The 12803-nt window shown below is 39.6% G+C and overlaps 1 protein-coding gene across 1 annotated transcript; it reads left to right on the top strand.

Annotated features, from left to right (window-relative positions):
- Positions 1-337: 337 nt before the first annotated feature.
- On the top strand, positions 338-10984 carry RAB27B (RAB27B, member RAS oncogene family). Its single transcript, XM_082852981.1, has 5 exons — positions 338-505; positions 2303-2388; positions 6972-7075; positions 9552-9675; positions 10776-10984. The coding sequence occupies exons 1-5, from the start codon at positions 353-355 to the stop codon at positions 10963-10965; spliced, it is 657 nt and encodes a 218-aa protein (XP_082709107.1). The 5' UTR covers positions 338-352; the 3' UTR covers positions 10966-10984.
- Positions 10985-12803: the final 1819 nt, after the last annotated feature.

Here is a 12803-nt window from a genome sequence, read left to right as displayed (position 1 = left end):
CTCCTGATTCCAAGAGACACTGGCTTAAAAAAAAAAAAAAAAAAAAAAAAAAGCTATAACTCTTTAAGTTCTACTATTGCTGTGGCAATAGCCATGGTGGGTATCACATAGCTTTTTGTTCCATATTACCTGACATGATATAAAAAGATAGGTACTAAGTGAAATCATAGAAGAGTCCTTACTCCTGAAGCTGCTCTGAACTAGTTAACTCACTGAGTCACAGAATAGAGGCATTCCAATTTTTTACCCTTGAAAGCTAAATTGACGTTGCTTTGCAGGAAGGCAAAGGAAAACCAATTTTAATCATAAGTACTTATTTTTCCTCCTACACAGGCCCACCAAGACCATCACTATGACCGATGGGGACTATGATTATCTGATCAAACTCCTGGCCCTTGGAGATTCGGGGGTGGGGAAGACGACATTTCTTTATCGCTACACAGACAATAAATTCAATCCCAAGTTCATCACGACAGTAGGGATAGACTTTCGGGAAAAACGTGTGGTGAGTTTTTAACCATACTGTTAACTGGTTGCTGATCCTACTATATAAGATAAGGATTAAGGGCTTCCCTGGTGGCGCAGTGGTTGAGAGTCCGCCTGCCGATGCAGGGGACATGGGTTTGTGCCCCGGTCTGGGAGGATCCCACATGCCGCGGAGCGGCTGGGCCCATGAGCCATGGCCGCTGAGCCTGCGCGTCCGGAGCCTGTGCTCCACAACGGGAGAGGCCACAACAGTGAGAGGCCCACGTACCACAAAAAAAAAAAAAAAAAGATAAGGCTTAAGAAGCTATGTTTATTGCATTGCAAGGTGACCGTCTTTTATCACATGAAATTCATAACCTGTCACTTTAATCCAATTTAAATATTATTTTTTACTGTCTCAATTATAAATAACATGTTGCTTAGAAAAAATTGAGTGGCACTGTCACTTGCCTCCAGAAGTACACAGGGCAACTAAAATCATTTATGGGTTTGTATAGTGTGTTTTCTATGAATTCTTAAGGAAACTTTCAAAACATGAATTAGTATCTAAAATCATTAACTCTTGATCTGAGTTCCTCAATAAAAACAAGTGTTCATTTCCCTATGCTTACAAAAAAAGTTAAAAGAATGATTGGCAAATAGCTGGAACGTGAGCTTTGTGAGTTCCTGCTGCATTTTTATTTATGTGTAGACTCAGCCATCAATCACTAGCTTCTTATGAACAGAATGTGAGACCAATCCTTGCTATTTTTCAAGATAAGGGATTTTAAGTGAGAATCACAACCACTTCCTTCTCCTATGCTAGACGCTAATGACAAGGATATTGTGACATGTGAGACATGTAACATAGGCACAGAAGCTTAGCCAGATTTACTGCCACCCAAGGTATTCTTGATTGCCAAGATGGCGGCGGCTTCCAGTTGATATCACAAATCCAAAACAACAAACAAAGAAAATGATGTTGAGAAGTTAAATCGTGGTTCCTTATAATGTCCTGTACCTTATCTGAAAGTCCAGTACTATAGTCTTAGCAAACTTGCTCCCAACCCTTCCAGGGTTTTTCTGTGCCTTCTCCCCTCCCAGTTCCCCACCCCCAACCCCAATCTAGGTATAAATCTTTGCAAAGTTTTTCCTTTAAAACATCTTCACTAAGCCATAAGTAAAAGAACTGGATAAATATTAAAATTTCTATGCTTTGTTTAAATAAGAAGTCAAAATGCCATCATTTAAAAAATTTAAACTTTTCTAAAAAGAGCCTTTGAAGGAACGACTAGTAAGGAAAGACTTGAAATATCCTGTGTAAAGTTATTGAGAAATTCCATGTGTTTTTCATTTTGAAAGTCCAGTTCACAGTAGAGGATATTCAGGTATTTGTAAAGCATTTTACTGTTTTAAAAATGCCTTCACATCTGCTATTTCATTCAAGTTAGCAGTAATCCTGTAAAGTAGGAGGAAATGATGGGTCTAAATTTGCTAAAGGAAAATCAGATTCTATGAAGTTAAATGAAGAGTCTATATTTGAACGTAGAAGTTGGGTCCTAAATCTAATGTTTGCTGCCTCCATGAGGAAATGACAGAAGGTGTCTAATTTAAGTTTGCAGGATGCCTAAATTGTTTTGAAAACCATACTTATACTTGACATTTAAAAGTGAGAGTATATGTGATACTTCTGGGGAAACAAAACAGAGCAAATATTTATTTTGCACTATGAACTTTGATTATAGTAATGAAGAAAAAATATGCTGAGTGAACCCAGAGAATTTGAATGCTGACATAATCCAAAGCAGTATCAACTGATGACATTTGTATTTTTCAGGTTTATAACACACAGGGACCAAATGGGTCAACAGGGAAAGCAGTTAAGGTACATCTTCAGCTTTGGGACACAGCAGGACAAGAGAGGTAACAGTGAATTACTTTGTTTCTAGCTACAAATATCTTAGGAAAACTTATTTTAATGTGAATGCTGTATGTGGTATGTGGACTTGTAAGGATATGCAACTCTCCTTCTGGTTTCAAAATAAACATTTGTATCAAAAAATAAAAATAAATTATTTGTAGTTCATCGACCATAACTAGCACCGTGTATTTGGTACAGATTTCAAAAATCAGATTTTCAGAAATCTCTGTGAAAATTCTTATGCATTGTCTTTGTACTTTGTAATAGGGGAAAAAAGAAAAAAACTTCTCCAGAATTTAATTAAATTGAGGTGGGAAATTGACATTGTTACAAGTACTACTTGAAGAGGGAGTTGAAGAAAAGGGTGTTAATATCTTTCTCATCTCTTTCTGCCCTTACACACAGACTCTCACCCTGTGCCGTTTGACTGGCTTAACTCTCTGAGATTTTGGTCTCACCATCAACCTCCAGCTGGAATGTTTTACTCCCTTTCCACCTTCCCTGAGCCTCTCCTTTCACCAGGCCTGGCTCACGTTACACCTGCTTGTCGGGGCTCTTCTGAACACCCCAAGTGAAACAAACTCCCTCTTTCTTGAACTCCTACATCTATTCTTCCATCCCTTAAATTACTCAATTAATTATATACCACCTTGCAGTAAGGTGAATCTTTTATTTTTATCTGTAACTGCTGGTCTCTGATTCACTTGTGACCTTCTCACCCCAACACAACTGTGAGCTTTATAAGGACAGAGGCCATACTTGGTTTTTCAGCCTCGTCTCTAGTACAACGGCCAAGTCAAGAGACACTCAGTAGACAGTAGTGTGGATTGTTGAGAGCTGGAGGTGCTATGCCATTATTTGATGAAAATATATTTCTTTGAGATTCAAACTTCCGGAGTGCAAAAGACCCCAAGCTAGTGAAGCTTTTCAATATTAGATTAAACAAAAATTGGCAATAGATTGTCAGAGAAGACATTTAGAAGGCGCATACCTCCCAATTCTACGTCACATGTCTTACAATGTTTATGCTGGTAAACACTTCAGTCTTTGAAATGAATCCAAAACATTCTCGCTTTCAGTGAGTGTAAACGCCAGGAGAGGGGCTGGGCCCTCTCTGTGAGCTTTTTTGACTGTGAATTCCATTTACACACATCCTTCAACACGGCTGGTTCTCCTGAAGTCATTCCTTACAAGAATCTCTGTTCATATGTCAGTTTTGTTGTCACAAAGATGTATGTTTTATAGACCGATTTAATTCATTTTTGAAGAAGGAATATGAGAAAATGTGGTTCCCATATGTCTTCGCACACGATATGTCAGCCTAGCGTGATGGCAGGCTTCTCTCATCTGTCCCCTTAAGACAGCTGCTCCAGGAGTGAAATAGGAAGTACTAAGGACAGTCTTAGTACATCAAGGTTATTCATTCCTTGAGAATTTTGCATTCTGTATACAAAAGGTGCAGCTAAGCAGCAGGATGAACAGTGCCTCACACCTCAACCCTGTGCCTGAGGACGGCTGGCAGTATAAGCCATGTAAGATAATGATTATTGATAAAAGGCACATTATGGGAAGGAGGACAGAAATCATACCCCTTATGTAAACCTAAAGGATGCAGGGCACAGACTTAGTTCTCCGTGAGGGAGAAGGAGCTATAATGCGCCCTAGGATCTGTTTTCTCATGGGGTCCTAGCTTTCCCCACCCTGGGGACACAATGAGGTTGGTGAGTGAAGCTAGAAATTAATAAGCTTTCCCCTGGAGTAAACCCTGGAAAGTGAGGGGGTTAACAAGGGTGCTGGGCTGAGTGGTCCAGGGTATGAAGCTGGTCCAGAGCAAGAGTGTTTTACCCATGTTGCTGTGGATGCAGAAGTGTTTGCTCCAATGAGATCTTATCGAGCAAGTATGTTTTCAAGTAACTGTCATGTGCTGTGGGCAATGAGGGGGGATAAGGCACAGTCTCATCCTCAAATCAGACACACGCACACACACTCTTAAGGAGAGGACAGAGAGGAGACTATCGTGGCTGAGTTAGCCACACTCTTGTGGTTGGAGCAGGAGACAGTTTTGGGAGTACAGCTAGTTCCCAAAGACAGAGAAAGGACCCTTCAATAAAAGCCCTGTAATCTCTGAGCTTCTAGTGACTGGTAGGAACAAATCCACAGGAAGAAAACTGACTAAAACTTTCGGTATTTCCTAATCATCATGAGTATGTCCTACCAAAGGAATCTTATTTTGGAAATAAAAAGTCATTAAAATATTTCTTCTGGGCTTCTCTGGTGGCGCAGTGGTTGAGAGTCCGCCTGCCGATGCAGGGGACGCGGGTTCGTGCCCCGGTCCGGGAAGATCCCACATGCCGCGGAGCGGCTGGGCCCGTGAGCCATGGCCGCTGAGCCTGCGCGCCCGGAGCCTGTGCTCCGCAATGGGAGAGGCCCTAACAGTGAGAGGCCCGCGTACCGCAAAAAAAAAAAAAAAAAAAAAAAAACTCTTCTCCCTGCTTTGGTATTGAAAGTATTGTTCTCTATTGAAGTCATTTAACACTTTAATAATTTATATCCTTTGCTATTTTCTTTCTTTATTTCTTTATCTACATTTGACAGGCATTTAGCGAGCCAAAAATGTGCTCAGGGCCATAGAAACGCAATGGATAGCAAGTTAGAAACACAGCTCCTTTTTTCTTGGAGCTACGGGGTAGAATTTGGACAAATAAACAATTGCAATAATAGCTTTAGGGCACTAACAGGAAAACAAAGAGTGGTTGTCAGGTGCGCCAAGAGGAGCCCATAAGCTACATGAGGGTGTTGGGAAGTCAGCATGGGGAGGTGATACTGTTATATGTAAATATACATACTCATACACAATGTATGAGTGAATCTTATCCAGGCTAAAAGGATAGAAGGTAAAGGAAGCATGAAGGTGAGGCTTCCCACAGGAATAACAGCGTGTGTGAAAGCCCAGGGGAGAGTGTGAACTTTCTAAGAACCAAAAGAACATCAGCTTGCCTGTGGGTAGTCAACAGATGAAGCTGGATAGATGAGCAAGGGTTAGTTCATGCAGAGCCTTGACGGATTGTTGAAAAGTTCAGTCATTATCTTAAGCAAAGTACCATCATTTAAATGTTTTTAGCAGAGGATTTATATAATCAGTGGGAAGAAATCAGGGAAGGGGAGGATCCCATACGACACTGGAGACAGGAAGACTGTTGAGAAGGCTGTTGAAATTATCCAGGTGGAAGATAATGGGTCCAAAACTAGAATAGTGGCAGGGTACGTGGACAGAAATGAGAAAGTCAGGAGATATTTGTTGATTGCTTGTATATAGCAGGTGAGGTAGAAAGGCTGTGGTGACCAAGGAGGATGGTGATGTCATTGACAGAAAATCAGGAGGAGGGGCCAGTTTGGTTTTAAACACATGAAGTTGAGGGTACCTTAGTTTCCTCCAAGTGGAAATATCAAACAAGTAATTGGGCATATGGTGTGGAGGGCAGGAAAAATCTAGACCTATAAATTTGGGGTTCAACATATAGGTGATAATAGAGCCAGGGAAGTGAATGAGATTAAACAGTGAATATATGTAGAGGAAGAAGGGGTCAAGAATAGAACCCAGAGGAAACCCAAGAATCTACAAAGAGGCCAAAATAGGAGATCCAAAATTAGGAGGACATTTAGGATAGGAAGTGATACGCTTCTCTGTTTCAAAGTCATGTGCCTTTCTAAAAATCAATTGCCAGATTCACTTCTTTATCAGTATAACCCAAACCTTCTCTGGACCTTACGTGTGATCTCTTGTTTCACCCATTGCTGACATTGAAGTGGATCTCAAAGCACCTTCAACTTCCCTGAGGATGTTGGGGTAGAAGGGGTTGGAACAAGGGAAAGTCATCGCACGTGAAGGAGTGCATTCTTCAAAATCCTCCATTAGAGATGAGACTTCTTGCTTTCTCTCCTCAACTACCAAGTCTCTCTGCCCTTCCCTCATTCCCCTAATCAACATCCTCTTTTTCCTTTCTTCACTGTCGTCCTTCTCCTTAAGAGACATGCATGCCAGCCTAAAGCTCAGTTTTATCCCTAAGGAGTGCTTATAAAAGAGTTTTCTCACCAATGTTCTTCCTTACAAAAGAACCCTAGTTCCAGCTGCTAACAAGTTGTGATTTTCTGCATGTAATCACAGGCATTCATTTTCAGGCTACCATGTGCCAAGCTTCCTTCTGGGCACAGACAAGAAATTTGAAAAGTATAAGTTAAAGTCCCAGCTCTAAAGTGGCTTCTATTTTAATTGTGGGCCACGAGATGCCCGTGAGCCAATGAGAGAACGATTCCAAGGGGCTGTGTAAGCAAGCGTGTGGTTGAAGTTTACAAACTCTTGCACGCATACCTGCTATGGAACATAAAGCCGGGACGTGATCTTAAACAAATCCACAACCAGGTGTTCTCCCCGACCCTTCAGCAGTCTTTCTGCCCATTCGGCAGAATAATCCCGAGGGATGCCACGGAGAGTTCATATCTGAAAGGGAAATAGTGTTGTTTGTATTGTCATCAGAATTTGCATGTGGACTGACTTCCAGAACTATCCACTGTGCTTTTTTGGCAGATTCCGGAGCCTCACCACTGCGTTTTTCAGAGACGCCATGGGTTTCTTATTAATGTTTGACCTCACCAGTCAACAGAGCTTCTTAAATGTCAGAAACTGGATGAGTAAGTGGGACTGAGTAACTTCCGTTGGCCACGTTGCTTCTCTGCCTCACAAGATGAAACCAGATTGGGGACCACAGATTAACTCTAAAAAGTCACAGGTTTAGTGTTTCCTGTGTCACCTTCAAAGCGGTGGCTTTTACGTGGCTCATCCAAAGTGGCTTAAAATTGTGTTTTCCTTTGACGCCTTAGAAGAATCACCACCTATACGTAAGGACTTTATTGTTGCAATTGACAGGCCATTAATTCCACGTATCCAGTAAGTCTTGAAGGACTTCTTAAAACTAAATGAGTGGTCACATCTACTCCATCTAGCCTGGTGGGGACACAGAAAAACAGCAGCGTTTCCTGAGGGGGCAACTGGTACCTACAGTGCGTGCCCTTGCACGTGGGTTAACTAAAGTGTTAATGAACTAATGGGTTAATTAGGTGAGAAATTGTTTCAGAGCAGAGCAGCCACATGAAAATACGGTAGCGTGTCAGTCAACAAGCTCACGTTGAAATTTTACTTCTTTTTAGAAAAGTGTTCAAATGTGAGGAAGACTGGTACAGAAAAATCTCCAGCCTTCATGGCAATTTAAACATAATATAAAGTTTCAAAGTAGCCTAATCAGTTATTAAAGCCAGATTGATATGTCAGCACAGAAGCGTGGTATTTGATTTTTCCTTTATTTTTTTAACTGATGTAGCACTAAAGGCAATATTTCATTTGCATGTTTTAAATTACAAATACCAGTTTTGATCCTAGTGGGACATACCAGCAGTCGCATGGGGCTGGTGCTACTTGTCATTTCTAGATTTGTCAGGGCTGTCTGTGGCCAGAGTGATATTTTTTAGAAGACTAGATCATATTATTCCTCTGCTCGAAGTCCTTTTGGGATCTCCCATCTCACTTGGAATGCCTCTTTAATTCACTTTTGCTCTGCCCCAGCTCACTGGCCTCCAGCTAAAGGTCTCTCCCCTGAGAAGCACAGTCCTGCCTTGGGGACTTTGATTTCTCTTCGCCTCTGCATTGATTTCTCTTTTCCGATTTATAGCGTGTGTTAGTTCTTTCATCTCCTTCAAGTTCTTGTTCAAACCTTATTTATCTCTTGGGAGAGGCTTTCCCTGACAGCCCCATCTAAAACAGTGCTCTTCACCACTCTGTATGCCCTCAATACACTTTCTATTTCATTTGGTCACTGCCACCACCTGACACATATTATATTTATTATATTATATTATTTCTTTGTTTACTTGTGGTTTTGGTTCTTTCTACCACTAGAATGTAAGCTCTATAAAGGTGCAGACTTGGTCCTCTTTGTTCCATTGCGATACCCCAGATCACCTGGCTGAGTGTCTGGCTGTGTAGATTCTCAAATATATACATATCTTATTATTACATGTTATATATAATTATTAATATATATAAATGCTTTAAATGTAAGTTCACTAACAGTGGGGGAAAATACCAACAAATTCTGACTTAATTGCTTCTCCAAATGAGTGTTTATCCTAGGATCTGTCTCCATTTTCTTTTGCTATTACATTTCTTTATCCAAATTTTGGTGTTATTATTAGATTCTGGGGAGATAAGGAGATAATAAGATTATTCAGTTCTTTCAGAGACTGATTCGTTCATCATTTTTCAAGGTAGATGAGATGCTCCCTTATTACTAAAATTTCCAGAAAGATACAGTTGGGATTTAAGATAATTAATTGCCGTATCTAGTAAGGCTTTAATTTCTAACATCCAAATAATTGGTGTTATAGAGTAAGCATTTGTCTTCTTTCTCTGACCTCAGCAAGGTTGCAAATAGCTTGCCTTGAGGTAGACCGTAAAATAGTCCCGTAACCTTGAAAACATAGATTGACAAGTTTTTTTTATCGTTTCCTTCCTTCCTCCCTCCCTCCCTTCCTTCTTCTTCTCCTCCTTCTTCTTCTCTCCTCCTCCTCCCCCCACCCCCCTTCTCTTTCAAACAGTGTCTCCTGGAGAAAAGAGAAAAACAAGTGACCTGTCTTAATATTGTTTCTACATGAATTTGTGGTGGTTCAAAAAGGTTCTGCTCTTATGGATCATCACCTTGAACTTCAGGAAAGGGAAATGTAGCAGCCTCCTAAAGGAAAGAGCAAACTTATGTACTTTAAGATCACGTTCTATTATCTCCACTTATATTTGAAGAATAAATGGAATGAAAAACAGTATGTTCATCTCAAAGGGCATTTCCCCAGTTATAGAGGAGCACTGATAGGTATTCATACAAGTGCTTCACATACACTCTTATTAATCTTCACAACCTGCCACCTGTGAGGAATTAGCTCCATTTTCTAGATGAGGAAACTGTGGCTGGGAAGAGTTAAGCAACTTGGCTAATATAATATAACTCGTAAGCAGCCAAGCTGCAGATGAACAATGAGATTAGGACTCTGAAGTATGAGCAGTCATTTGACATCTCTTGTTTATAACTAACTTGCTGGTTCCATCTGTTTTCTTTCCAAGGCCAACTGCAAGCAAATGCTTATTGTGAAAATCCAGATATAGTATTAATTGGCAACAAGGCGGACCTGACAGACCAGAGAGAAGTCAACGAGCGGCAAGCCCGGGACCTGGCTGACAAATACAGGTAAGTCAGTCATGTGGAGATGTCCTCTAAACTTGCACACTGCTGCTTATAATGGGGTAGGGTCACGAGATTGATATTAGAAGGGATACCTTTGATTCAGGAATGTCGCATGAATGAAAAACATCTTCCAGAGGACTATATGTGATGTTTTTAATGAACTATTTCATAATAATAGCAGCTAACATTTACTGAATGCTTATTATGTGCTAGCAACTGTTCCTAGGCTTTAACTCATCTAACCCCTCATAATCATATATAGGAAATCTAGAGTTATCCCACTTTATATATGAGTAATTGAGACACAGAGGGATTGAGTAACTGATGGAAGGCCACATAGATAGTAAGTAGTAGAGCTAGAATTCAACCCAGGCAGACGGAAATCAGAGTCCATGCTTTTCAACACTGTACTCTACTGCCTCTCAGTCAATAACTACAAAACTCTAAGGAGTGATACCTGACCTGGACATAATATTGCAATCATTATCCTAGCTGAGCTTAAATGGCAGCTTTTAAAATTTTTTAAATATTCCATGTAATTGTAAATTGACTCCCAAGGCGGAAATTGTCATTCTTTTTCAAATGTAAGCATCTTTGCCAAATCTGTCCATTTTTTACTGAAGGATTCTCCTTGAGAGCTTTATAAATGTACATGTCTTTTTGGAACTTTGGATTCCAAATAAATATAGACTGTATTCACATAAATATCCTATACAGTGCCTGCTTAAATTCTAAATCAGACCTCTAGATAATTGATTGGAGGGAAGTAATAGTTTTAATGGTAATATTGTTCACTAGTTTAGGCATTTTTACCCTCTTAATTTTTAAGAATCAGTGATGATGCTTTGGCTTCAAGTCCCTGATTACCTCCTGTATCAGTTTCCTTGCCCATAAAACTTGTTACACCCATACTAAAAAGAAACCCACCAGCTTTCACTCACTGAGGAAAAACAAGGATGTTTTCCAACTCAGCCAGCAAAATCGTGATTATTTCACAATCTCTCAGCCAGCCATGTTGTTGCATGTGTGACTCATTGGCACATCTTGTTGTATCTTTTCTGGTTCCTTCCTCTCAAAAATATTTGTCATCTCTTCCATGCTAGCATACCATATTTTGAAACAAGTGCAGCGACTGGCCAGAATGTGGAAAAGGCTGTGGAAACCCTTCTGGACTTAATAATGAAACGAATGGAACAGTGTGTAGAGAAGACGCAAGTCCCCGACACTGTCAATGGTGGTAGTTCTGGGAAGCTGGATGGGGACAAACCAGCAGAGAAGAAGTGTGCCTGCTAAAAAAAAAAAAAAAAAAGAAGTGTGCCTGCTAAACTTTACCATATGAACTGATCGTCCAGAACCCCACGCAAGCATTGCTTCCAAAAAGAGTGACAAACCACACGATTGTTGTTGAGTAGACCATGCATAATGGCATGTCTTTCTTTTTCTGCCAGAAAATCTATTTTAAGAAGTCACAGTAGTCAACAGTGTTCAAAAGAGTTGACCAGTTGTCCCTGAGGCCCATCCAAACAAGATCAAAGATTTTCCATTGTCATCATACCATCATGGATGCTCCATTTGTTTTCCTTATAAAGAAGATGAGTATATAAGAGAGTATACAAGAAGAAATATCAGGGAGTTTTCAAACCAAAAGAACCAAAGGTACCTTGTCACATGGGGGACAAGAATAAGCTTCTAAAGGGATAACATAGAAAGATGACTTTTTTAAATGGTTGGATTTACTTCTTATATAGAATCTGACTTGTACTTTTATAGGTTTGCATTGGGAGAAACATTAGCTAAAAATGCATATACACAAAAAAGAATTCTAAGTGGTTCATTAAGAGTGACATTACCATGTACATCCTATAAGCTGTGCTAGAATGACTACCTTACGAGAGGAAGAATGTCAGACTTCTGAGAAAATGTAGGAGACTGTGTAATAATGCCATTTGTATATTCTTAATAAATGGCAGATAGACAAGAATAGGACTGTGAATGACAGAGGATAAGAGAAATGCCCAGGGAGAAAAATGAAGGTATGGGAACGTGGCACTTGGGCAACTGAAATTAAATGTATCTGTTACAGATGTCTGGGAGAGATACTTAGCCAAATTTCACTCAAGCCAATTAGAAGCTGACATTATCAATTGGGATTAAGAGAGTCTCCAGAGGTTTGCATTTCCAACAAAATTTTAGAAATTGGTGTAGTGTTGAGCTTCACATTTCATATTTCTTAGCAATCATGATGAAAAGTCACAAAGAGAAATTAAAGATTGCTGTTTATTAACTATCTCTTTATGCACTCAAGAAAAACGATTTAGCCTTAATTTTTTTAGATAAAATATGTCAGTGATACGAAATAAGAAGTGACTATTAATTCTAGGTTTCTTTCTGATTTACAAAGTACTGGAAACTCTAAATCACATTACTCTCCTCCAACCCACATCCACCCCTGGCTTTGAATCAATTGTAAAAATAGAGGGATGTCACTTTGTAGATCAACAACTTAGAATAATGATGGATCGATTTTATGGTCACTCTGAATTTTCATGTCATTTATCACATAAAAATGGATGATACATCATGCCACATTACAGTGTATTTAGCATCTGTTTTTATTTTGCCTAAGGCAAAGCACCTATGCTTGAACTATATTGGGGGGCTGGCAGAGATGGAGCTGTATCTTATCTAAGCAAAACTTTTGTTAATGGCTTTATTTTTCACATAATGCTGTCTTTTCTTTCTAAAAATGATCACAAAGGTATTTTCCATTGGCCTATTATTATTGCATCTAAACATTGGCTTTTGATTTAGTTTCTGGTAAATGTAAGCCACTCCTATTACTATTATTTATGTATTTCAGTCAATTTTGTCAATAACAAAGTCATCATACTTTAGGTTTTCTCTTTTTATTGTGAATATATGATTTTTCTACAGGATAGTTCCTCTTTGTAGAAAACTTTTCCAATTAAACTTCACTTTTCTAGACTCTCTGTATATTTTTTGTTAAGTTACAAACATAGGAAACTCTAAATCCCAGTCCCCCCACCTTTAACCTCCATCTGCCAACCTCCACTGGGTGTCAATCAGTTTTAGGAACACAGACCCAAAGGACTGTCTAGTTACAAGACCCA

This window comes from Leucopleurus acutus (assembly GCF_964270905.1).
Source record: "Leucopleurus acutus genome assembly, chromosome: 13".
NCBI lineage: Eukaryota > Metazoa > Chordata > Mammalia > Artiodactyla > Delphinidae > Leucopleurus > Leucopleurus acutus.
The sequence above is the reverse complement of the archived record's forward strand: the minus strand, read 5'-3'. Positions and strand labels throughout refer to the sequence as shown.